At 52.6% G+C, this 26,201-nt stretch overlaps 1 protein-coding gene across 1 annotated transcript; it reads left to right on the plus strand.

Moving 5' to 3' along the window:
* Positions 1–1,628: 1,628 nt before the first annotated feature.
* mecp2 (methyl CpG binding protein 2) lies at positions 1,629–25,390 on the plus strand. The gene is made up of 3 exons (XM_042345517.1): positions 1,629–1,724; positions 23,040–23,390; positions 23,846–25,390. The coding sequence occupies exons 1-3, from the start codon at positions 1,693–1,695 to the stop codon at positions 25,098–25,100; spliced, it is 1,638 nt and encodes a 545-aa protein (XP_042201451.1). The 5' UTR covers positions 1,629–1,692; the 3' UTR covers positions 25,101–25,390.
* The last annotated feature ends 811 nt before the right edge of the window (positions 25,391–26,201 follow it).

The following is a 26,201-nucleotide window of genomic DNA, read 5'->3' on the forward strand; positions in this document are numbered from 1 at the left end:
TGCGTTGTCGGAGACGCCGTCTTTCGGATGAGACGTTAAACCCTATACTCACTCCCCATCTACGCCCCGTTCAAGTGTAGGTTAAAGATCTCCTGTGGCCTTACTTGAAAAGAGATTGAAGTTTCTCTCTCTCCCGGTGGCCCGGCCGACGAGCCCCCAAATAAAATCGCTCACTCACCTCACGCCAGTGTTCAGTGTCTTTGGACATCCTCCCGACGTGAAAAGTAATTTGTTATTGTATTGTTTTTATAAGGAATGAGTGAGTGAGAGAGTGAATGAGAGCGAAGGAGTGAGGGTCAATGAAGGAGAGAGCGAAGGAGTCGGTGAGTGAATGAGGGCGTGAAGAAGTCAATGAGTGAATGAGAGAGTGGAGGAAAGAGTCACTGAAGAAGTGAGAGTGAAGGTGAGAGGAAGCGAAGGAGTGAGAGAAAGAGAGTGAGAGTCACTGAATGAAGAAAGTGAGTTAGATGGAAGGACTGACGGAGTTAAGTGTTAGATGGAAGGAGTGAGGGAGTTGAGTGAAGTAGTGAGCGAAAGAGAGTGAAGGGGTGTGAATGAAGAAGTGAGAGTGAAGGAGAGAGAAAGTGAGGGAGTGAGAGTCAGCAAGTGAACAAGCGAAGGAGATAGTGAAGGAGTTGAATAAGTGAAGGAATGAGAGAGTGTGAAGTGAGAGATGAGTTAATGAGTGAGTGAAGAAAACAGTAAAGACGCGAGAGATGAGTGAGTGAGTATGAGGGAGTGAGTGAAGAGAGAGAGTGAGTTAGTGAGTGTGAGGGAGGGAGTGAAGAGAGCGAGTGAATTAGTGAAGGAATGAGAGAGAGTGAAAGAGTGAGTAGTGAAGGAATGAGAGTGAGTCAGAGAGTGAGTGAAGGAATGAGAGTGAGTGAGTGAGTGAAGGAATGAGTGAGTGAGAGTGAATGAGTGAGAGTCAGTGAGTGAGTCAGTGAGTGAGTCAGTGAGAGAGTGAGTGAGTCAGTGAGAGAGTGAGAGTCAGTGAGTGAGTGAGTGAGTCAGTGAGAGAGTGAGTCAGTGAGAGAGTGAGAGTCAGTGAGTGAGTGAGAGTGAGTGAATGAGAGTGTCAGTGAGTGAGTGTCAGTGAGTGAGTGAGAACGAGTGAGTGAGAGTGAGCGAGTGAGTCAGTGAGAGAGTGAGTGAGAGTGAGCGAGTGAGTGAGAGTGAGCGAGTGAGTCAGTGAGAGAGTGAGTGAGAGTGAGCGAGTGAGGTGAGATGAGAGAGTGAGTGTGAGAGTGAGCGAGTGAGTGAGTCAGTGAGTGAGAGTGAGCGAGTGAGTCAGTGAGAGAGTGAGTGAGAGTGAGCGAGTGAGTCAGTGAGTGAGAGTGAGTCAGTGAGAGAGTGAGTGTGAGCGAGAATGAGTGAGTGAGTCAGTGAGAGAGTGAGTGAGAGTGAGCGAGTGAGTCAGTCAGTGAGTGAGCGAGTGAGAGTGAGTGAGTGAGAATGAGGGAGTGTGAGTGAGAGAGAGTCAGTCAGTGAGTGAGAACTTGTCAAGGCTCTCCCGCTCTCCTGGCCCCGCCCCCCTCCCCTGGCCCCTCCCCCTCCCTTGGCCCCTCCCCCCCCCTCTCTCCCGCTCTCTCCCCGCGCGGGGACTCGGGCCGCCGCGATCTCGCGAGAGCGGGGCCTGGCGGCGGCTGCTGGCTGTGGCCGCTGTGACGCGGGCTGCAAAACCATTTGAAAATGGCCGCCGCGCCGAGCGGGGGAGACAGGCTGTGAGTAACAACAACCGGCGGGCGGGCGGGGGAGAGCGTGGGGAGGGAGGGAGGGAGGGAGAGAGGGGAGAGCCGGGGTTGGGGAGGTGAGGTGAGGGAGGGAGGGAGGGAGTGTGAGGGGGAGAGGGAGAGAGAGAGAGCGCGCGCGCGCGCTCGGTGTGTGTGTGTGTGTGTGAGGTGACGAGAGGAGCGGGAGCGGGAGGGCCTCTCCCTCTCACCTCAGAGCTCCGTTGTTTCCTCTCCTCTCCCTCTCCCTCCCTCTCACTCCCTCTCCCTCCCTCCTCCCCGCGGCTGCACGGTTTGAGGAGAGGCCGAGGCGGGCGGGGCGGGGCGGGCGGGGGTTTGGGTTAGAAGCTCAAACGGTAGCCCCCACCTCCCCGCCCGCTCGCCCGCCTTCCCCTTTCCCGCTCAACCCGCCCGAGCGGAGCAGCGGTCGGGCTCTGACGGCGCGGCCCGCGGGCCGGGTGGCGGTTGGCGGTTGGTGGTGGTGGTGGGCGCGCGAGGGCGGGAAGCGGCGCGAGGCTCTCCAGTCAAGCGCAGCGGCTCGCGCGACCCCCACATCCTTTTTTTTTTGGCGCCCACCCCCCTAGCAACCGGGGCCGGGGCTCGCCCAGCAACCGACACCTGTCACTCACTCACTCCCCCCTCTCCCTCTCTCTCTCACTGACTGGACTGGTCGCCCCGGTGCAGGGGGTGGGGGTGGGGGGCAATGCAACCCCCACCCCACCCCCCCCCCCCACACACCCCCCCCCACCCACTCCAGGGCAATGCCCACCCCGGGCGCGATGCAAAAAATCTCAATGCAATGCAATACACATCCCCGTTGCAATGCAAACCAAACGCCCCCCCCACTCCCCACCCCACCCCCTCCCACTCACCACCACCCCCCCCCCCCCCCACCCCACTCCTCCCCGTGCAATGCCAACCTTCGCGCAAACGCCAACCAACCCCCTCCCCGGGGGGCGCGATGCGAATTCCCGGGGGGGGAGGGGGGGTGCGCGCGCTCTGGGACGCTCTTGCGGATGAAAGTTGTTGTTGTTGTCCGACCCGGGGGTAGGTGACGCACGCAGAGTTCCCAGGGCGCTGCTAATCCATCCCACCCGCCCGCCCGCCCCCGGTGCCGCGTGGAGTCCCGTTGTGTCGGTCTTGGTGACTCTCTTTTCGGCTCTGTGGCTTTGGACGGGGCGGTGGGGGGGGGGGGGGGGCGCGCGACAAATTCTGTCGGCTTGCGGCGAGCGGGGAGTTCGCGCGGGCGCGTTACGCGCGGAAATTTGGCGCGTGCTTCAGGGCGGGTATTCGTCCGGTCGCAGCCGTGCGCGAGTTTTGGTGCGTTTCGTTTCTCGGGTTTCCTTCTTTTTTTCTTTTTTTTTTTACGTTTTCGTCTTACAACCGCACCGCGGCGCGGGGCGGCGGACAGGTTCCTCTTCGGACGTGCAGGAAAATAGAGCGTCGCGGTGTTCGCTCCCAACAGAAACGTGCAGGGAGGGAGGGAGGGCGGGTTTTTCCGCAGAAGCTTCCACCTCGCCGCTTGTTTTCCGCGGAGGCGACAGGACGGAATTGCCGTTTGTGTGGCACCTTTCGCGTCGGGAGGACGTCCCAAGGCGCTGAAACGTGCACCGGACGCGTGTTCCGCACGGAAATGTGTATCGGACGCGTGTTGTGCTCGGAAGCGTATACCCCGGCGTGTGTTTTAGGCAGAAAACGTGCCCCCGAGTATGCGTTTTCCACCACCGCGCACCGGCCGGGTGTCTTACTTGGGAACATTCACCGGACGCGTGTTTTACGCGGAAACGTCCCAACGGACGCGCGTGTTACGTAGAAGCGTGCACTAGGCGGGCGTTTTACACAGAAACATGCCCCAAGTGCGTGTTTTACACAGAAACGTGAACCAAGTGCGTGTTTTACACAGAAACGTGCACTGCCTGCGTGTTTTACAAGGATACGTGCATCGGGCACATTTTTCACACAAAAACGTGCACTGGACTGCAGTGGCTTTACGTAGAAATGAGTACCGGACATGTGTTTTACACGGGAACATGTGCCAAGTACGTGTTTTACAGGGAAATATTTCCCAAACGTGTGTTTTACATAGAAACTTTTTCATGAAAACGCACTGGGCGTGTGTTTTCATGAAACCATACATAGGACACGTGTTTTACACGGATACATGCCAGAGTATGCGTTTTACACAGAAACTTGCACTGAACTCTTGTTTTACACAGAAACCTACATCGGACGCATGTTTTGCATGGAAATGTGCACCGAATGCGTGTTTTACACAGAAACATGCACCGGGCGTGTGTTTTACAGAGAATTGTGCACTGAGCGCGTGTTTTACACGGAAACATGCACCAGGCGTGTGTTTTACAGAGAGCTGTGCATTGGGCGTGTGTTTTACACAGAAACGTGCACTGGGCGTGTGTTTTACACGGAAACATGCACCGGGCGTGTGTTTCACAGAGAGCTGTGCATTGGGCGTGTGTTTTACACAGAAACATGCACTGGGCGTGTGTTTTACACGGAAACGTGCACCGGGTGTGTGTTTTACAGAAAACTGTGCACTGGGCGTGTGTTTTACACAGAAACGTGCCCCGGGTAAGTGGTTTACACAGGAACGTGAACCGGACGTGTGTTTTACACAGAAGCGCGCACGGGACTTGTGTTAATACTTGGAAATGTACCCTTGAAGCGTGTTTTTACGCGGGAAACATGCACCAAACTCGTGTTTTGGACGGAAACGTGCTTCTGTGTGAGAAACCGTGTATTTGTATCTTAGGCATAAATTTGCTGAGTTTGAACATTGTGGGTGTAAATCTTTAGGCGGGAGTTTACGCTGCTGGGTGTTATAACAGTAAATTTACTCTGTCGCCGATTGGGATGGAAATTTGCACTGTTCTTTCCGTTCTGTGTTTGGGCGGCAGTGGTTTGTGTGGAAATTTCCACATTTACACGTTGTACACCTTAGGGAAATTTTCCCGACGACTGTGGAAATCCACAGTTTAATTTTTTTCTTTTAAAAAGTCCTGCGGTGGAGTGGTTAGAGCACTCGCCTCGCAAGCGAGAGAACCTGGGTTCAGTTCCCGGGCGGGGCGAAACATTGGGTAAATTTCCTTACTCCGCACACACACACGCCTCTGTTTACCCAGCAGTAGTCGATTGGCGGATTGTTTTTCCGGGGTAATATTCCCATCAAAAAAACATAATAATTCGGTCACTTAATCCACGACCGTTTGTGCAGTTGGCTGCCACGTTTTGCCCACAAAACGGAGTCACTACACTTCATAGCGTACTCTGTGTAGTGCTTTGAGACGTCTCAAAGACGTGGTAAAGAGGCTATACCAAGTGCAAGGATTATTGTTGTATATCATGTACAATTGTTATATTTCATTATGGTATTTAAGTGAACTGTATTTCGAGGTGAATGTGGGAAAGATGCTGCGCAAATGTTAGGGGTTAAGTTGTTGTTTTAGCTTGAAAACCCAGACCAGAATTCAAACCTGTTGCATGTTTTTCAGGTTGAGGTTCGTTCGGGTTGCATCGATTTTTATTTTGCAAAGGAAGGGTGTTTGCACTGTGGCGTGCGCTGAGTGAATGAGCGTGTGTGCAAAGCTTGTGCAGAAGGTGGAGGCCGGGAGGGGTAGGAATTATTTTGAGTCACTTTTTTCCGCTCAGAGAAGACAGTTTGGAGGTGCCTGGTTGCAGCGCAAGTTACTGTCTTTTTATAGACACGTTGCACAGTTAAAACGGTAGAACCAAGAGCCTTAATCGGTCAAGCCCAGACCTGTCGCGGCCACTTTGGTATCTTCCACATTTCTCCCGATTCCCCGACACGCAGTGCCGGCTGTTTGAGGGGAAGTCACCGTGTGCGAATCATAATCTTTGCATCTGATACGGCGTTTTTTTATCACATCGTCGAGACGTCTCAAAGTGCGTCACGGAATGTATTATGAAGTGGGTTTGACTGTATATTTTGTGGGTGAAATGCGGCAGCCAATTACGCACAGCAGCGTCCCACAAACGGTTGTGGATTGAAGTGGCCAAATCATCATTATTTTTTTGGAGGGATCATCGTGGCCCGGAAAGTGATCCGCCAATCGGCTGACAAGCAGGTACCTACTTACTGCTGGGTAAACCGAAGGGTGTGTGTGGTGTGTGTGTGTGTGTGGAGTAAGGAAACTTGCCCAAAATTTTGCCCTGTTCCGCCTGGGAATCGACCCCGCTTGCCAGGCGAGCGCTCTTAACCACTGCGCTACCGAACCCCACGCAGTATACCCTGTGCGGGTGCCTTGAGGCGTCTCAACGACGTGATAAGACACTCTGTCGGGCGAAAGGATTATTAATGTTATAATCGACAAACCAGGGAATGTAACCTACGCCCTTTAGTTCTGTCGTGTCTCTCTTTTGTGGGGCGGGGGGTGGGGGGGTGGAGGGTGCTCGTTTAGGTACTGCCTGCCCTCGGGCCCCTCCCGTCTGTATTTCGGTGTTCCAGTAAAATCGGGGAATTACTTGAGGTTAGGGGGTGGGGCGCGGCTGTTTTTATGGTTACACTGGCGGGTTTTTGTGCTTGGGGAGGGGTGTGTTTCCCAGCGAAGAATTCCATTCTTCCTTATTGCCGTCACAACGATCCAGACGGCACTGTGAAGGGCTTTGGGAGTGATGTCATTGTCATCTCAGTGCACTTATTTCACTGTTGCTCTTGGCACTCGTTGAGCTTCTTAAATCTTACCACGACCTAAAGATGTTTTTTTTTCTCTCTCTCTCTCACTGATTTCTCTCCCCTCTTCTCCTCTTGTCTCCTCTCAAGGCTCTCGATTCTTGTTTGACTCCCTTTTTTTTTAAAAAAAAATATATAAAAATCCTGTAGGGTAATGGGTAAGAGCGCTCGCCTCGCAAAGAGAGAGGACCTGGATTCTGTTTGCGGCCGGACAGGGCAAAGCCTTAGGCAAGTTTCCTTACTCCACATCTGTGCCTCTGTTTACCTTGTAGTAAGTAGGAACCCAGTTGTTAGTTGACTGGTGGATCGATTTTCCGGGGGCAATAATCCCCTAAAAAAAACAACTGTTTCTGGGACACTGCTGCACGCAAACGTCTGTTGCATTTCGCCCACAAAATATGCAGTGAATTCACTGTGCAGGGTGTCCTGTGAAGCGCTTCGAGACGCCTCGAAGATGTGATAAGGCGCTGTATCAAATCCAAGGATTATTATTATTAGCGACGGTGTCTGCTGGAACCCGACCGAGCGATCGATTTGCCTGGAGGGATTGTTGACCAGGACGCGGGAAGAAATCCCTTTCTTGCGTTCATTGGCATAATGAGGTTTTTGATGTTTTGACGACTTGTGTGCGGGGAACGTCGTTGCGCTCAAGTTGGCTGCCGCGTTCGCCCACAAAAGTTAAAGTCACTTGACAGTGAATCGCTTTGGGACGCTCTCCTGATGTGAAAGCCACTGACTGGATGCACTGTCCTGAACGGACATTGTACAGCACCTCTGATAAAGCAGCGCTCCCCTTTTTGTGGGGTTCGAACCCACAGCCTTCAGACCTGGAGGCCAGAGTGTTACCGACTGAGTCAAACCGACTCTTACAGAGAGCAGCGACCTGCGCTTATGAAGCGCCCTCCACGAAGGGTAGCGTCTCAGAGCGCCTTGACGGGGCGGGGAGTGTCGGGTTGACGTGAGGGCCAGCGGGCTGGGCTTTGCTAATTGTTCGGGCCGTTTGACTTTTCGCGTCATTGCAGCATAAAAGTCGCTCACGTGTTTTCTGTCTGAGCGTTGGGTTTGCGACTGTTGCATTCTGAGAGTGCGTGGGTTTCTGTGACTGCACAGGCTTGTGAACAAGTGTGCCCACTTCCTATCCAGGCCTTGCTTCTTGTTTTCAAGGCAAGTGGGTGTCTCCCTGCCTTTGGTTCTCTCGCTTGTTCCCTCAACGTCGAATAATAATCCGCGTATCCAGTACGGTGGCTTTAATGTCGGGAGGACGTCCCGAAGTGATTCGCTGTCAAGTCGACTGACTTTTATGTAATGCAGCAGCCAATCTGCGCGCAGCGACGATCCCCCCGCCAACGGCCGTATTGTGAAGTGACCAATTTTTATTCGGGGGATTGTCGGCCAGGACACCGGGGGGGGGGGGGGGGAGGGAGAGAGAGAAACTCCCTTCTCTTTTCGAATCGCGCCGTGGGATCTTTAACATCAAAGCTGGACAGGCGAGCAGACGGGCCTCGGTTGCATCCGAAAGACAGCGCCTCCAGCACGTACCCCCAGCGCTGTGTTGATAATAATAATAATAATAATAACCCTGGCATTTGATATAGCGCCTGATCACGTCTTCGAGACGTCTCAAAGCACTTCACAGGATACACTGTAAAGTGTAGTGAATACCTATTTTATGGGCGGAACGCGGCAGCCGATTGCGCCCAGCGACGTCCCCACAAACAGTCGTGGATTGAGTGACCGTATTTTTTTTTTTCCCGATGGGTTTATTACCCGGGAAAAGCAATCCGCCAATCGACTAACAAGCGGGTTCCTACTTAACTGCTAGGTAAGCAAAGGCGCGCGCGCACGTGTGTGTGTGTGTGTGTGTGTGGATTAAAGAAACTTGCCTAAGGTTTTGCCCCGTCCGGTTGGGAATCACCCCCGAGTCCTCTCGCTTGCGAGCCGAGCGCACTAACCGCGACACTCCAGGGCTCCCCAGATTGAAAAATACCGTTCCGACTGTATTTGGTGCGGGACGGTGGACGGAACAGACCGCATTCTCTCTGAGCCCCAATCTTCTGAATGGTATTTGTTTTGCTCACTGCTAAGCCCTTGCCTCTGGGTCAGAAGGTGCGTCTCTGTTGGATGAGAGCATTAAAGTCGGCTCTTGTCTGTCTGTCTGTGTGTGTGTGTGGATGCCGAGGATCCCACGGTGCGACTTAAAATTAGAGCAGGGAGCTCTGAGGTCCCGGCAAGTATTTCTTGCTCATTCAAACGCACCAAATGAGATTAGTCCAGTCAATTTGCGCGTTTGGTGCAGTTTCGGTGCTTGCTCGTGCAATGCGGACGAAGCGGCAATTTGATGCGGGTAAGGCGATGTAGTAATAATACTACTAATAATAATAATCGTTGCGTTTGATGAAGCACCTTATCGCGTCGTTGGGATGTTTCAAAGCGCTCCACGCGGTACGCTCACTGTGAACTGGGTTGTTGTGTGGGCGAAGCGCAGCAGCCGATTGCGCACGGCAGTGTCCCACAAACAGTCAATAGATATTGAAACCTAAATGTTCGCAAGCCAAAACTTAATATTCCATCCCTCTCCGCTCTTTAAACCTGGCTTCCCTCCACGCCTGATATGTGCCCGAGCGCTGCAGAAATATTTCTAGGAATATTTTGTTCATCTCACGCTACGCAATTCTCTCGCACTGTTCCCAAGCAGATAGTTTTCCCGCTATGTTTTCTTTAAGGCGCCGATTTTCTGACCGTGAACCTATCGCTCCCACCCTCGCCAGCCCGGCTCCGCTGGCTCCCCATCCCCCCAGAGGATAGAGTTCAAAATCCTCGTCCTCGCCTTCAAGGCCCTCCACTGCCTTGCTCTTTCCTATCTTTGTGACCAGCTAACCCCTACCATCCTGTCCGCTCCCTCCCTCCCTCCGCTCTGGTCTACTCCATGTCCCCCAGCCTGCCCCACCATTGGGGGTCGGACCTTCAGCCTCTCTGCCCCCTCCTCTGGAACTCCCTCCCTCCCTCGCCTCGCCTCCTTCTAGGCCCGTCTCAAGACCCTCTTCTTCGACCGTACCTTCTGTCACCTTCCTACCCTCATCCTCCCTGATCCCAACCACCAGCTCAGGTCCGAATCCCCGACTGTCCAGTGCCTTGGGACGTCCTCCCGACCTGAAGAGCCATGTACTGTAACCTCAGCTGCTTGTCCTTCTCCACTGATGCCACGTCTGGGAGTTACTACCTACCTGGTTAATGGACTTATCGTAAATTAAAGCTTTGAGATGGCTTGGCTTTGTCTACAAAATGTGCCAGTTGTTTTTGTTGAGTGACTTGCAGTTCGTCTTGTTCCCCCCCCCCCCCCCCACGTTGTGTTAACTGGGCCTTCAGTTCCTGCACAGAGCGGCCAGATTCGAGTTTGCACCCGTCGTGTTCCTTCCCACAAGCAATGCAGGCGCGTGGCTGGTTTTTTTTTTAATGTGTAAAATGTGGCGGATTACTTTCTCTGCTTTGTGCTGCTTGTTGCGCGCAAACCTCCACCGGCTGAATTGGTGCTGCGTTAAACTGCAAGAAGAGGACTTAGTGCTACCCCTCTTCTGTACTTGTCCTCCTCCCCATCGCCCCTCTCCCATTAAAATATTTTTCTCCCACAAAACACACAGTCACCTCACTTTACTGTAAATCCTGTGAAATAATCCCTCAAAAAATAATAATAATAATTTGGTCACTCAATCCACGACTGTTTGTGGGGCACTGATGTGCGCAATACAGTTAATTCACTTTATATATATTCCGTGAAGAGCTTTGAGACGTCTTGAAGACGTGATAAGGATTATTATTATGATTTATTTTCCTTATTTCAGTGATTTGATTTGTTTACTATCTCGTGCATTCTTGTGGAAATTTGCCCGCGCTATTTCTCTGCAGAGGCGGCTTCCCAGTTTAGCAAAGATATTCGAAGGTTATAATTGCAATCCTTTGCTTTGTTTGTGTGGGATTGTAACTGCAGTGTTTACAGAGGGCATTGAAACCCGGGGGAGGGGGATTGGGGAGCGAGGCGGGGAAGAGCAGGGGAAAGCCCCTCCAAGAATATGTGTAGCGTTTCCGGCTATTTTATCAAAGGGAGATTTGTTTTATGGTGCGTTGTTAAAACATGCCGTGCCTAACCGTCGTAAAATGTAGGTTCGCTTTGATGGGACTAAATCTACACATTCTGTTTACATTGTGTGTGTGTGTGTGGGGGGGTGGGGGGTGAGGGGAGAGAGGGAGGGAGAATCTGGAGGGTGTGTCACTCCGCACTTTGCTCTATCTTGTAGTTCAGTGGTTAGCACAATCGCCTCGCAAGGACCTGGGTTTTATTCCGGGGCAGCGCGAAACGTTGGGCAAGTTTCCTTACTCCGCACACGCGCGCGCACGAACGCGCCTCCGTAACCTGGCAGTGAGTAGGAACCCGGTTGGTAGCCGATTGGCGCGTCGCTTTCTGGGGGTAGTGATGCCTTCAAAAAAAAAAACAATATTTAAAAAATAGTGAATTGGTCACTGAATCCACGACTGTGTGCGGGACACACTGCTGTGTATGCGATTGGCTTCTGCGTTTCGCCCACAAAACGCGCAGTCACTCCGCTGTATTCCGTGAAGCGCTTTGAGATGCCTCGAAGACGTGATAAGGCGCTCTTTTCAAATGCGTGGATTATTATTATTATTATTATTCATTGACGGGCAAATCCGGTTCAGATTTTTTTTTTTTAGCAAGCTGCATATTCCTGACACACGCAGAAACCCTATCTCCGTGCTTGAGAGCATCAAAAGTACACAGAGCTCCGCGTGTGCACGCCACCTACGCATGGAAATTTCCCTTTGTCTGGAATGGTGCAAGCATTCCCGCTACCCACAGGCACCGGGCTTATCTAATTCTGCAACGCTTTAGGCACGGATAAGGAGGGCCAGCATGCGAAGTGGGGCATGGCGGAGGTTTAACCACTTGTGACGTGCCAGCCACCTTGATGTTCTCGAGGTCTGAGTCCAATACTGCTTACTCTACCATAATAATCCTTGCGTTCGATACAGCACCTTATCGGGTCTTCGAGACTTCTGAAATGCTTTCCAGGATGTGCTATAAACTAAAGTGTCGTGACGACAGTTTGTGGGTGGAACGCAGCACGTTCCCGCAAACAGTCGTGGATTGAGCGACCTTATTATTATTGTTTTTGAAGGGATTATTAGTACCTCCGCAAAAGCAATCCGACAGTCGACTAACAAGCTGGTTACTGCGAGGTAAACAGAGGTGTGTGTGTGTGTGGAAACTTGCCCACGTTTCGACCTGCCCGGGAACCAAACCTCGGTCCTCTCGCTTGCGAGACAAGAGAGCTAACCACTACCTACAGGACTCACATGAAGTGATTGAATTGGATGTATTTTACACATGGGACATGGTACGTTTGATAAATTGGGGGCTTGTGTGCAATTTGTACGCAAGATGTCTCGCGACGTGATAAGGCGCTACATCAAACGCAAGTGTTATTAATTATCCGGGTGAAACCTGGCTGGCATTGAACTCGCTCATTAAGAGCAATTGCAATGCCATTTCCCTGATAATCTTTGTGTCGGAGAGCTGCAATAATTGATGCGTCCGACAAGCACTTGCCTCGAGCGAGAGGACCTGGGTTCGATTCCCGCCCGGGCGGGATGAAACCTGAGGCAGGTTTCCTTACTCCACACATACACGCGAGCCTGTGTTTACCGAGCAGTAAGTAGGAACCCGTTGGTTAGTCTATTACCGGATTGCTTTTTGGGGGTAATAATCCCTTAATAAAATAATTTGGTCACTCACTCCACGACTGTTTGTGAGACGCTACTGTGCGCAATTGGCTGCCCTGTTTCGTCCACGAAATACACAGTCACTGCACTTTACATTATATTCTGTGAAGCACTTTGAGACGGATCGAAGGCGTGATAAGGTGCCGTATCAAATGCGAGGATTGTTATTATGTTGTGTATTGATTGCCTGCTGAGTTTTCTGTTGAACAGTCACTACGCTTGGCGATAATTGCCACGAAGCACTCTGAGACGTTTCAGCCGGTGACGGGCGCTTTTATCGATTTAAAACAAAAAAAACGCACTTGCGTTGAAGCGGTGACTGCTGATGTCTTGCGCGGGGAAGGAGAGCCGGGGAGGAGTTTACAGAGCCTGACCGTGTGAGGGAGTGGAATTAACATAACATGCATAGCTGAGCCGGAGGATTCCTTCTCTCCCTCGGGCTTTAATGACTTGTTTCTACTGCGGCTGTTTCAGCTGTCGCCCCAGCCATTTTCCTGTGATAGCGCCGTTTAGTGCTCGCCGTTTAAAAACAACAAATAAATCATAAGGAATATTGTGTGGGGGCGGAGGCGCGCTCGGCTCCTGATCTCTCCCTAATTGATTTCAAAATCGGGGTATTTCTGGCGCTGGCTCACAATCTTTAGCTTTCTCGTCATTGTTGTTTAATCACACCGTGTGTTATGGTGTGTTTTCTTGCTGCTTGTCATTGCCCAGAAGGCAGCTAGGATGTTGTGTGAATCGAACCAATTTTCTGCTTGCTTTAAGCTGTGAAACCGGATTTTTTTTTTTGTCTTGCTTTATGTCTGATAATTTACCCTGTCCTCCCACTTGTCCCTCGTCCCCTCCGCTCCACCATCGGTGGCCGTGCTTTCAGCAGCAACAACAAATTGTATTTATATAGCGCCCCCCACCCCCACACACGCAGGGGGAGGTGTCCCGCGGAGATTGACAACTGGCTTTGTGCTCCCCCCCCACACCCCCCAAATAAATCTGGTCATTCAATCCACGACTGTGTGTGGGACGTCGCTTTGCCCAATTGGCTGCTGCTGTCTCGCCCACAAAATATACCGTCACTACACTTTACAGTATATCCTTTGAAGCCCTTTGAGACGTCTCAAAGCCGCGATAAGGTGCTGCATTAACGGCCAGGATTATTATTATTATTATTCCACCTTTTTCCCCCCCGGGTTATTGTTCTGTTTTGATACCTCTTTCAGGCTGCGTTACTGGTGAGAAACAGGGGAGAGATAGAGAGAGATATAGAGAGATAGAGAGAGATATAGAGAGAGAGAGAAGAGCGACCGGGGATTGTTTAGTGCCTTCCACATAAAGGAAACGTCCCAAGACATTTTATTAGAAATGAATTGAGTGTAAATATGGTGTTTAATTTGCACCAGGAACTTCCCTTAAACACGGAGCTGAGCCGCGTAAGGGTTGTGCGTGTGAGGAGAGCTGTGGGAGAGCTCCGCATACCCTACTAATAATACTCCTTACATTTGGTAAACAACAACGTGCATTAAAATAGCGCCCTTCACGCTGGGTAGCGTCCTGGAGCGCTTCACAGTGGCGGAGTCTGACAACGAGCGAGGGAGAGGGGGGGGGGGGGGGAGTCTCAAGTGTCTCAAAGCGCTTCACAGGATATACTGTAAAGCGTAGAGACTGTGTGTCTTGTGGGCGAAACGCAGCACCTGATTGTGCACAGCGGCGTCCCACCCGCAGTCGTGGAGCGAGCGACCAAATGCTTTGACGGTTCCCGACTCAATGCTTTGCAGTAAGAAACTTGTGAAAATCAATCTCTCTCTCTCTCTCTCTCTCTCTCTCTCTCTTCCTCCGTACGCACTGGTGTCGCCTTTAAAATGCGAGACCGATGCCAAGGCCGATGTGAGCCTGAGAGCAGATTCAATGCCTTCCGCAATGCTGCTATTTGCCTTGCAAACGAAACCGGCTTTTAAAATGTCAGCCTTGACCCTTCATCTCCCAGTTGTGTGTATGTGGGTGGGGGAGAAGGAGTGAGACCGCGCACACACAGACACACACACACACACACAGACACACACAGACAGGAGAAGGAGGAGTAAGAGAGAAACTGAGAGGAGGTGTGCGCTGCCGTGTTTATTGACGGTCCTTGCATTTGATACAGTGACTTCCCAAAGCGCTTCACGGGATTCGCTGTAAAGCGCAGTGACTGTGTGCTTTGTGGGCGAACCCGGCCGCCGACTTATGTCCCCGCAAAGCACCGCTAAGAGATTGTATTTGGGAGATTGTCGGCTTAGGACACCAAGAGAGGGAGAAACTCCCTTCACTTTCGGAGCAGTGCCACAGGGATCTTTTAACGTTTCCCCGAGCAGGCAGGCGGGAGCTCACTGCTCGGTAAACAGAGGTGCGTGTGTGTGCCGAGTAAGGAAACGTACTCCACGTTCTGCCCTGTCCCTCCCAGACGAGAATCGAACTCAGGTCCTCGCTTGCGAGGAGAGTCCTCTAACCACTGCACCACTGGACAAGTGTATTTTCCTGCCTCGTTGTAATCGCTCACGGCTGCTCACGGCCTTTCCCCCCCCACTTCCCCTCTCCACTTGCTGGTAATCGCTGGTCACAGGTAACTCATCGAAAACGCACCGATGGCTTTACTGTTAATTTCCCGGGTAATTTTACAAATGATTGAATAATTGAACTGTCCCTTGGGGACGCTGTCTTCCCTTTTTTGAAATTAATCTGATTTCAGGGATGTCCGGAGGGGATTTTGAGTCTCGAATTGTTATTAAACGTGGCCGTCACTCTCATTAAAGCAAGGGATTGATAATAATAATCCTTGCACGTCTCTGAGTTGTCTCAGAGCACTTTACAACACACACTGTAAAGTGAATTGACTCTTATTTTTATGGGTGAAACGCAGCAGCCAATTGCGCACAACCGTGTCCCACAGACAGTGGTGGATTGAGTGACCACATTATAATTTTTATTTGAAGCAATTATTACCCCCAGAAAAGCGATCCACCAATTGACTGACAAGTGCATTCCTACTCACTGCTGGTAAACAGAGGCGCGTGTGGAGTAAGGAAACTTGCCCAACGTTTCGCCCTTCCCAGGAATCAAACCCAGGTCCTCTCGCTTGCGAGGCGAGTGCTCCGACCTCCACGCTGCAGGGCTCCACACGCCAGGAAACAGGCATGGGAGTTGACATTTGAGTTTCTGTGTTTTTTTTTAAAGAAAAAAAAGAGACACCGATTTCTTGAGAGCCTCGTCTGGGAGGAGTGACTGCAGAATCCTTTTGAGCGACTCTTCTCCAGCCCCCGATATGCGCTGAGAGCTCGTTTCAAATTGGTATTTACACATCTGTTTGCTTTAATTATCCACACTGTGATGTAAACAAGTGTGCGTGTGATGTGGAGTTCTGGAGCGTGGTGGTTAGCGCGCTCGCCTCACAAGCGAGAGGACATGGGTTTAATTCCCGGCCGGGCAGGGCGATGCCTTTGGCAAGTTTCCTTACTCCACACACACACACACACACCACACACCCCTCTGTTTACCGAGCAGTAAACACGGTTGTTAGTCGATTGGTGCATCGCTTTCTGGGAGTAATAATCCCTCCCCCCAAAAAATGTGGTTCCTCAATCCACGACTGTTTGTGGGACGCTGCTGCGTCTGCTGTGTTTCACTGACAAAGTACACAGTCACTGCACTTCACAGCGTAGCATATACGGTGAAGCGTTTTGAGACGTCTCAACGACGTGACAAAGACGCTCTGATCGAATGCAAAAGGAATATTATTATTCACAACAACAACCTTCCATTCCGCAGCGCCTCATCACATCTTCGAGATGTCTCGAAGCGCTTCGCAAGATACACCGCAAAGCGAATCGACTGTATTTTGTGGGCGAAACGTGGCGGCCAGTTGCGCGCAGCCGGGTCCCAAACAGTCGTGGACAGTAAACCCTTTGATTAGATTTGCTGTAACTCATTCCCGGGTTTGCTTTATTCTATATATAAACCGTCCTTCTCAGGAGGTGCTGCCCTTGTTTTGTAATCTGCCGGGCAGCCATCTTTCCCCTCTGTCCCTGTGACTCTCTGCAGCAGCGATCTGCATTCTGTCTCACCATAATACACGTTCGGAATTTTCCATGCTTTTATTCTCTGTTCTCTAAACCACACGCTCTGCCCTTTACCGTTTGCAGTTTTAACTGGTTAAATTCCAGCAGTAACCCAATACGCACACTGGAGATTTCCCTCTCTCCTCTCTCCCACCACCGCCCCACCGAGCCTCGGCTCTTGTCACCTCGGCTTTCAGCTGCTACGACCCCGAAGCTCCTGAACTCCCTCCCTCGATCCCTCCGCCTTTACCCCTCCCTCCCCACTTGCAAACCCCGCCTGAAGACGTTTTTGACCGTGCTTACGGTCGGTCACCCCCCCCCTTCCCCTCCCTCTCCCCCTGGCTCGGGGTCAGACTCCGCCACTGTCAAGCACTCCGGGACACTACCCCCGCGTGAAGGGCACTGCATAAGTGCGAGTTGTTGTTGTTGTCAGTCACTGTTTGCATTGGAGGTGTGATTGCTGTAATATTTCTCATAACGAGCGAGAGTGCATTTGAGGATGTGTGACCCCAAATATAAATGGGCTTTGTTTTTTTTTTACTTTATGTTGCTGGAAACGAGGTGCTTGAAGTATGGTCATTTTCGGCGAATGACAGCGGTAATTTTTCTGCTGGCGTTACTGCCTCGTAGCTGCTCGCTCTGTCTTGCGTGTGGGCAGTTAAATAACACTCATCCGTGTGTTCGATGCAGCACCTTATTACGCCTTCAGAGGCATCTCTCGAAGCGCTTCACAGGATATGCTGTAAAGTGTCGCGACCAGTGCATCTTGTGAGCGAAACGTGGCGGGCGATTTGCCGTGAAGCAAGCGAGGGATTTTGTTCCGGGGGGGAATTGTCGGCCAGGATACCAGGGGAGAGAGAGAGAGCGAGAGCGACTCCCTTCTCTGTTTGAATAGTGCCGCGGGAGAACTTAACGGTCCACCTGAACGGGCAGGCGGGAGCTTGGTCTTAACGTCTCGTCCGAAGGACGGCGTCTCCCCGACAGTGCAGCGCGTTCTCCCCCCCCTCCTCCGGGACTGGGTTGGAGGGTGAGCCTCGAGTACACGAGTTCCAAGTCCCAAAATGGAGTTTGAACCCACAGACTTCTTGACTCAGAGGCCAGAGAAGTGCAACTGGGTGGGTGGGTGGGTGGGTGGGTGAGCTGACGCACCGGATTAGTGGTGTCTAAAAGCGCTTCCTGAAATGAGTTACTTTGAAGTGAAACGACAATTAACCCCAACCGCTGGGACGGCTCGTGGCAGCTGTATGTCACCTGCGAGCTTCCCGCCCGTAGCCCACGTGCGTGCGCGCGCGCGCACGCGTGTGCGTGTGTGCCCGAACTGTATTGGAGCGTCAGCTTGGACCCTGTGAGTTCCAGGTTGGGACTTGGAACTCGACTGCGGCGCTGGGGAGAGGGCGAGCCCCGCACTGTCGGGAGGCGCTGCCCTGCGATTGGGACGTGAAACCGAGCTCCCCCTCTGCCCGTTGAGGAGGACGTCGAAGATCTCCCGCGGTGCCGTTCGAAAGGAGAAGGCAGTTTCTCGTTCTCTCCTAATTATTATCCTTGCGTTTGATACAGCGCCTTATCAGGCCGTCGATATGTCTCAAAGCGGCTTCGTGGGATACGTCGTGAAGTGGTTTTGACTGTGTATTTTGTGGATGAAACGTCAACAGGATCCCCCACATAAAATTGGCCACTCACTCCACGACTGTTTGCGGGATTATTAATATTATTATCGCTTTGCAAATGAATGAAAGTGTACGTGTCAGCCTTTTATTATTTTTTTTTTTTGCCTCTCTGGCTCCCTGTAAGAGTTGGGTGGTTAAGCGTATGTGCTCGTGACCTGCTTTCGACAGTGCTTTGCTGTTCTGGTTCTGTAGCCGTGAAGGGAATTTCCACGCAGAAACCCCAACGATCCCTGCTCTAAATTAGTGGAAGTACCGGTACCCGGATTGGGAGTCCTGCAGCGCAGTGGTTAGAGTGCTCGTCTCGCAAGCGAGGTTCGATTCCTGCGCAGGGCGAAACCTCGGGCGAGTCTTAAGCCACTTGTAAAAAGTGTCCAGATGTTACTTCCGAACCCAGCGGCGTTGGCGTTCAAATACACTCTTCGTTTTCATCTGTTCTGGCCTCCGAGGCCGTTTTTTTTTTTTTTTTCTGTCTAAGTCGTGAGTTTCCCCTCATGCCTGGGTGCCGCTGAACACTGTCGCTGTGCTGTTTACTGCTGGGTAAACAGAGGTGTGCGCGCGCGTGCGTGCGTGTGGAGTAAGAAAACTTGCCTAAGATTTTGCCCAGCCCAGCCGGCCGGGGATCGAACCCAGGTCCTCTCGCTCGCAGGGCAAGTGCTCTAACCACTAAGTTACAGGACTCCACAAATGAGCAACAGGAGTAGCTTTTACGTACGGAGTCCGTTTAAAGCGTTTAACTGTGTGTGGTGCGGTGGTTGCTTGTGGGTGTTTTAGGCACGTCCTGGTGAGTTGATCTGTAGACGAGGGACGGACCGTACTGAGTACCAATGAGTCAGACGCTCAGTCTGTCTGCCTTTTAAAATTGATAAAATGAGTAATCGTCGACGAGAGCGGTAACCAGGGTCTCCGTGTGGTTTAACTGACACCGGAGCCTACTTGCGTCGTTTTAAAATAAAACGCTTTGGCCTTGCTGTCAGTCACCTTTGCCGTCTAACCCGTGAAGCGCTTTGAGGCATCTCGATGAACGTCGATGGGGCAGTGTGTCAAAGGCGAGAATTATTATTATTATTATTATTATTATCTTTCCTTCCCATCCACTTGGCTTCCACCGAAGCTCAATGTCAAACCTACCAGAGTAACAGTGATAATCCTGGCATCTGATACAGCACTCTATCACGTCGTTGTGGCGTCTCAAAGCGCTCCGCAGGATATACCGTAGAGTGTAGTGACTGTGTGTTTTGTGGGCAAAACGCGGCTACTAATTGCGCACAGTTGTGGATTGAGTGACCGAATTATTATTATTTTGAAGGGATTATTACCCCCCCCCCCCGGTAAACGATCTGCCGATCGACTAACAAGCGGGTTGCTGCTGACTGCTAGTAAACAGAGCTGTGTGGTGTAAGGAAACTCGCTCTGACCCGCCCGGCCGGGAATCAAACGCACGTCCTCTCGCTTGCGGAGTGAGCTCTCTAACCACTGATCTGAACGAGCAGGATATTGGTTGCTAAAGCAGTTGAGTTTCAGCCCCCGGAAATCCAGCTCGAGCTGAACTTGCTTATCAGAGACGCACCTGGAGTCCATCCCACGTACAGCAAGTTCTGTGTCACTGTGACACAAGCCCGGGCCTCGCAGGCAGAGAAACCAGACTGAGCCGCGGTGTTACACACAGGAGGAACGACTGGGGAAGCTCAGAGCTCCAGCATTGGTGGGAAAAACTCCGGAGGGGGCTTGGAAACACAGGAACAGGAGAAGGCCATTCAGCCCCTCGAGCCTGTGCCTCCATTCTGTACGATCGTGGCTGATCTGTACCTCGAGTCCAATCACTCACCCTTGCCCTGATTCCCTTAATACCCTGACCTGACAAATAGCCGTCCGCCTCAGTCTTGAAGATGTAAATGGATCCAGTCATAGTCAACAGCCTTCTGGGGGGGAGAGCGAGAGAGAGAGAGAGAGAGAGTTGCAGATTTCCACTCGCCTTTGGGTGACAAACTGCCTCCTGATTTCGCTCCCGAACGGCCGAGCTCTAATGTTAAGATGATGCCCTCTGGTTCTGGATTTCCCCACCCACCGGAGGAAACGGTTTCTCTGCGTCTCCCCGATCGAATCCCTTTATTATTCTGAAGGTTACGTATCTACGAATGTTTGGCCGGGCTGGAGAGAGAGTAAACCGGGAACCTGCTTGTGAGCCGATTGGCAGATCGCTTTCCGGGGGTAATAATACCGTCAAAATAAATAATGTGGTCACTCAATCTATGACTGTTTGTGGGACACGGCCATAATAATAATAATAATAATAATCCTTGCATTTGATACAGCGCTTTTCACGTCGGGAGGACGTCCCAAAGCGCTTCGCAGAACACACTGCAAAGTGAAGTGACTGTATGTTTGTGGGTGAACGCGGCGGCCGATTACGCACAGCGATGTCCCACAAACAGTCGTGGATTGAAAATGACCAATTTATTATTGTTTTGGGTTTTTTGGAGGGGTTATTATTAGGGCTCTGTGTGGAGTAAGGAAACTTGCCCGAGGTTTGGCCCTGACTGACCCCCCGGGGATTGAACTCAGGTCTCTCACTCACAAAGCGAGTGCTCTAACCCCTGAGCTACAGGACTCCACAATCAGCCATGTGCAATCAGCCGCCACGTTTCGCCCGCAAAACAACACAGTCGCTTCACTTTACGGTGTATCCCGCGAAGCACCTTTGAGACATTCCGATGACGCGACAGGGCCGGGGTATCAAATGCGAGGATTATTATTATTATTATTGTTGTCGTCGTCGAATCCTGTGAAGCCGAAATGAGAGGTGCCCCACCACACGCGATGATTGTTATCACGGCTTTTTCCTCTCAGCCTCCTGTTGCAGTGGAGCGAGGGAGGCCCGCGCTTGCTGCTCTGTGTGTCTGACGTGTGCGTACGTTTCCCGGCTTGGAATCATTCTCGTCAGTGCTGCCTGGTCGGAGCTGCTCTGCTTTGTGTGACTCATTCCATTTCCGTCACACGCAACGGCTTTCATATCCTCTTTAGGAAACTCTTTTTAAAATACGCGCACACACACACACACACACACACACACACACAGACCTTATCGCAGGCAACTTCTCTTGTCTTTATATATCTACGCGTGTCGTCTTGATGCCGTGCGCGTGCGGAGCCCCGCGCGGTAACCCCTTCAGAAAATAATGTGAACGCGGTCGCTCAGTCCACGTCTGTTTGTGGCACGTCGCTGCACGCAATTGGCTGCCGCGTTTTGCCCACAAAAGACAGTCATTACACTTTACAGTATATTCTGTGAAGCGCTTTGAGACGTTTTGAAGACGCGATAAGGCGCCGTATCGAATGCCGGGATTATTGTTGTTTTGTGAAAGGGTCGGGATGTTGGTGTTTAGACGGAGACTGAAAAAACGGCTGCTACGATTCCGTGTGTCAGTCTGGCTCAGTCGCTGTGTGTGTGTGTGTGTGTGTGTGTGTGTGTGTGGCTCAGTCGCTGTGTGTGTGTGGCTCAGTCGCTGTGTGTGTGTGTGTGGCTCAGTCGCGGTGTGTGTGTGTGTGTGGCTCAGTCGCTGTGTGTGTGTGGCTCAGTCGCGGTGTGTGTGTGGCTCAGTCGCTGTGTGTGTGTGTGTGTGTGTGTGGCTCAGTCGCTGTGTGTGTGTGTGGCTCAGTCGCTGTGTGTGTGTGTGTGTGTGTGGCTCAGTCGCTGTGTGTGTGTGTGTGTGTGTGGCTCAGTCGCTGTGTGTGTGTGTGTGTGTGTGTGGCTCAGTCGCTGTGTGTGTGTGTGTGTGGCTCAGTTGCTGTGTATGTGTGTGTGTGTGTAGGGAAGAGGGGATGAAGAGACAGGGGAGTCAGACTAAATGGCTGACTGTGTCCGAGAGTTGGCAGAGCTGTGTTGGGCCTAATGGGCTCCCGCTGCAGAGTTGGCTGATTGTATCTGTGAGTGTGAATGAAGACCTTTGTTTCGCTCCCAGTGTTATCGCGGCTATAATCAGTCAGTCCGCTTGGCACAAGCAGAGAAGGACCGAGTCCTTCCTGCTCCCTGCCTTGTCCATAGTACAGCGGGTTTAACCACTCAACCGTGTAACATGCCCTGCAGATTGTGTCGAGCTCCGAGTCCAGGCTCCTCTGGCTCCCCAACCCCACAACGCTTCCAGTTCAAGATCCTCGCCCTCGCCTTCGAATCCCTCCGCGGTCTTACCCCCGTCCCTATCGCCGCGACCTCCTCAAACCATAGCAACCTGACCACACCCTCTGGTCAGCGGGCACCGTCCTGCTTCACATCTCCCGGCCCCACCGTTGGGCTTTCAGCCTATCTGCCTCTGCTCTCTGGAACCCCACCCCACCCCAGAGTCCCTTTGACTCGCTCCCTCCCGCAACTCGTTCAAGGTGCGGGAGGGGGTGAATTAATGATAGTAATAATTCGGTCGCTCTGTCCACAACTGTTTGTGGGACACTGCCGTGCGCAATCGGCTGCCGCGTTTCGCCCACAAAACACACAATCACTACGTTTTACAGTGTATCCTGTGAAGCGCTTTGAGACGTCTCGAAGACGTGATAAGGCGCCGTATCAAATCCAAGGATTATTATTATACATGGTCCGACTCAAGACCTTGGGATGTCTTCCTAATGCGAAAGCTGCTGTGTGAATGTAAAATTATAATAATAATAATCCTCATCACAGCATCGATCCGTCTCAAAGCGCTTCACAGGATGCGCTGCAAAATGAAGTGACGGTATTTTTTGTGGGTGAAACGCAGCAGCCAATTGTGCACAACAACGTCCCACAAACAGTCATGGATTGAGTGACCAATTTATTATTATTTTTTGGAGGGCTTATTGCCCCTTTTAAGTGATCCGTCAATTGACTAACGAGCGGGTTCCTACTTATTGCGGGTAAACAGAGGCGTGTGTGTGTGTGGAGTAAGGAAACCTGTCCAAGGTTTCGCTCCACCCACCCAGCTGGGAATCAAACCCGGGTCCTGTGGCTTGCGAGGCGAGCGCTCTAACCTCTACGCATTTGAGTGCAATAAAATGTGATTTGTTTTGTTGTTGTTTTACTTGGCAGCGAAGAGAAATCAGAAGAGAATGAACAGAGCGGGCAGAAGGAGAAACTACTGAGGCTTAAAAAATACAAGAAGAAGGAGGAGCGAGATGAAGGCAAACACCGAGACACTCAGCCCGCAGCGGCAGACACTCAGCCCGCCCCGCCGGAGCCCGCCGACGGCAACAAAGCCGAGACAGCGGAGCACGAGGGAGCTATGGCCGACACACCCTCCACTCCCAAACCTCGCCGCTCGCTCATCAGGGACCGGGGGCCGCTGTACGAAGACCCCACCCTGCCCCAGGGCTGGGCACGCAAACTCAAACAGAGGAAGTCAGGCCGTTCGGCCGGCAAATATGACGTTTACATTATCAAGTAGGTGGCTTTGGGTTAGCTCCGCGTGAGGAGCGCTGTGTAACAATACTATCACTAATAATAGTAATAATAATAATAATAATCCTTGCGTTTGATGTACCGCCTTATCGCGTTGTTGAGACACTCGTTTTCAAATCCCTTCACGCCCTGGCACCTCCCTCCCTCTCTCTCCGACCTGCTTAACCCCTAACCCAACACCCGCTCGCTGCCTCCGCCACTCGGCTGGCTCCAACCTTCGGCTTGTCCCTCGTGCCCTCCCTTCCACCATCGGCAGCAACACTTTCAGCCACTGCACCCTGAAACTGTCAGTCCCTCCCTGAATCCCTCCAGCTTGCCCCCCCCCCCTTTCAGGTAACGCCTGAAGACCGTCCTCTTCAATTGTGCCTATGATCACCTCCCCCGGGGGCCCGGTGTCGTGCTCTGTGTGACTCTCTCTCTCTCTCTCTCTCTCGTAGCCCACAAGGAAAAGCGTTCCGTTCTAAAGTGGAGCTCATCGCGCACTTTGAGAAGGTGGGCGACACCACCTTGGACCCCAACGACTTTGACTTCACCGTAACCGGGCGGGGGAGCCCCTCGCGGAGAGAGAAGAAGCCCCCCAAAAAGACCAAGGCCCCCAAGTCGCCTGGCACGGGCAGGGGGAGGGGGCGTCCCAAGGGCAGCGGCAAGGACAAGGCCACTCAGAAAGGGGGCTCGAGCCGGCGACTGTCCGACAAGAGCGCGGCCAAACTGCTGGTCAAAATGCCCTTCACCGCTCCCCTGCTCCCCGGGCCGGGCGAGGTGGCAGCGTCCTCAGGACAGCAGCACCCCAAAGTCCAGCGTAAAGGGGGTCCCGGCAGGAAGAGGAAATCGGAGGCCGAGCCGAGGGCGGTGCCCAAGAAGAGGGGGAGGAAGCCGGGGGGAGGTGGGGGGAGCGGGGGCGGGGGAGGACCAGCTCCGGCCGTGAAGAAAAAGGCGGCCAAGGAGTCCTCTTCGTGTTCCTCGTCGTCGCTGGCCAAACCGGAGGAGGTGGCGGTGCTGCCGATCAAGAAGAGGAACCTGGGGGAGGAGAGCTCACCGCTGAAGAAGAGGAAAAGCACACGCATGTTCGAGGGGGATAGCAGCGGGAGCGTGCCCGCTCTGGGGGTCTCGGAGACCAAGGAGAACCCCCCCTCTCAACAGCCACCTCCGCCGCCTCCACCACCACCGCCGCCGCCGCCGCAGCAGCAGCAGCAACAACAACAACAACAGCAGCCACAGGCAGAGACAGCGACGGGAGCCGGGGCGGGAGACAAGAGCGGGAAAGGACTGAAAGGCGGGAAGAGCGTCGTGGCTCCCCCCAAGGGGAGAGAGGCCAGCCCGAAGGGAAGGGCGGCCAAGAAGGAGTCGCACCAACTGCAGCCCCAACCGCAGCCCCAACCCCAACCACAGCCCCAACCACAGCCCCAACCACAGCCCACCGTTCAGGAGGCCGAGAGCTCGAGAGACAGGAGCAGCCCCTCGGAACCCAAAGACTTGAGCACCAGAGGGTGTGCGGGGGAGGAGCGAGCGCCCCGGAGCAGGCCCGAGGCCCTCCCGCCGGGAGCCAGGGAGGCTCCAAAGACTGCCGAGGCCCCGGAGAGGGGCAAACTGCGCGGCGAGGGCGACCCGCGAGGCCTGATCTCCTCCGTGTCCAGGCCGGCCCGCGAGGAGGCGGGCGACACCAGGGCCGCCGTGTCGGAGAGGGTGAGCTGACTTTGATTCTAGGAAGAGGAGAAAAAGGAAAAGGAAAAAAAAAAGAAAGAAAGAAAGGAAGGAAGGAAGGAAAGGACGGTGGGATGGACGGGTGGACGTAACAAGGCAGCTGTTGTCTGTTGTCTCCTTGTGAGTAGGGCGCTAACTAACCTAGGCTTTTTCAGTCAGAGCAGCAAAGCCGAGCCGGGCGAAGCCAGGCCGAGCCAGACTGATATTTCCAAGCTCACGATCGCGGGGCGAAGGGTTTTTAATTTCTAATTTCTTCCTCCCGAGTGTTTTTCCTTTTTTTTTTTTCTTTTTCCCCCCCACCCCCCACCCCCCGCATCGTATCTCGTTTTTTGTCTTGTTTTTTTTTTTTCAGGGTGTCGAAAACTGTCCCGAGTCCGTCTTTTCGTGTCTTGTGCTACGCTCTGGAAATCCTACCGTGTGAGAGGGAGGGAGGGAGGGAGAGAGGGAGAGGCGGGTGCGAGGTGGGGGTGGGGGGAGAACTCCCTCTCTTACATCCTCTCCGCACCCTCTCTCTCCGCACCTCTCTCTCCACATTGCCCTTTCTCTCTCTCTCTCTCTTTCTCTCTCCCCGCACCCCTGTCTCTTTAAGTGGTAGGAATCCTGTAGCGTAGCGGTCAACACACTCGCCTCGCATTCCTGGCCAGGCAGGGCGTGGCAAAATCTTGGGCAAGTTTCCTTACTCCACACACACACACACACACACACACACACACACACACATATACACACACCTCTGTTTAACTAGCAGTAAGTAGGAACCCGCCTGTTAGTCGATTGGCGGATTGACTTTCCGGGGATAATAATCCCTTCAAAAAAAAAACAATAAAAATAATAATGTGGTCACTCAATCCGCGACTCTGTGCGTGGGACGTCGCTGGACCCAGTTGGCTGCCGGGCTGTCGCCCACAAAAACACGCAGCCACCTTCACTTTGCGGTATATTCCGTGAAGCGCTTTGAGGCCGTCTCGAAGACGTGATAAGGCGCTGTGTCAAAAGGCAAGGATTATTATTGTCGTGAGGAGTAGGAAATTAGCAGAAAAGTTGGTGTCCTGTTGAGCTGTCCTGAGCGTGCTTTGCCGGCGTTCCGATGTC

This window comes from Callorhinchus milii, unplaced genomic scaffold (assembly GCF_018977255.1).
Source record: "Callorhinchus milii isolate IMCB2004 unplaced genomic scaffold, IMCB_Cmil_1.0 Scaffold56, whole genome shotgun sequence".
NCBI classification, from domain to species: Eukaryota; Metazoa; Chordata; class Chondrichthyes; order Chimaeriformes; family Callorhinchidae; genus Callorhinchus; species Callorhinchus milii.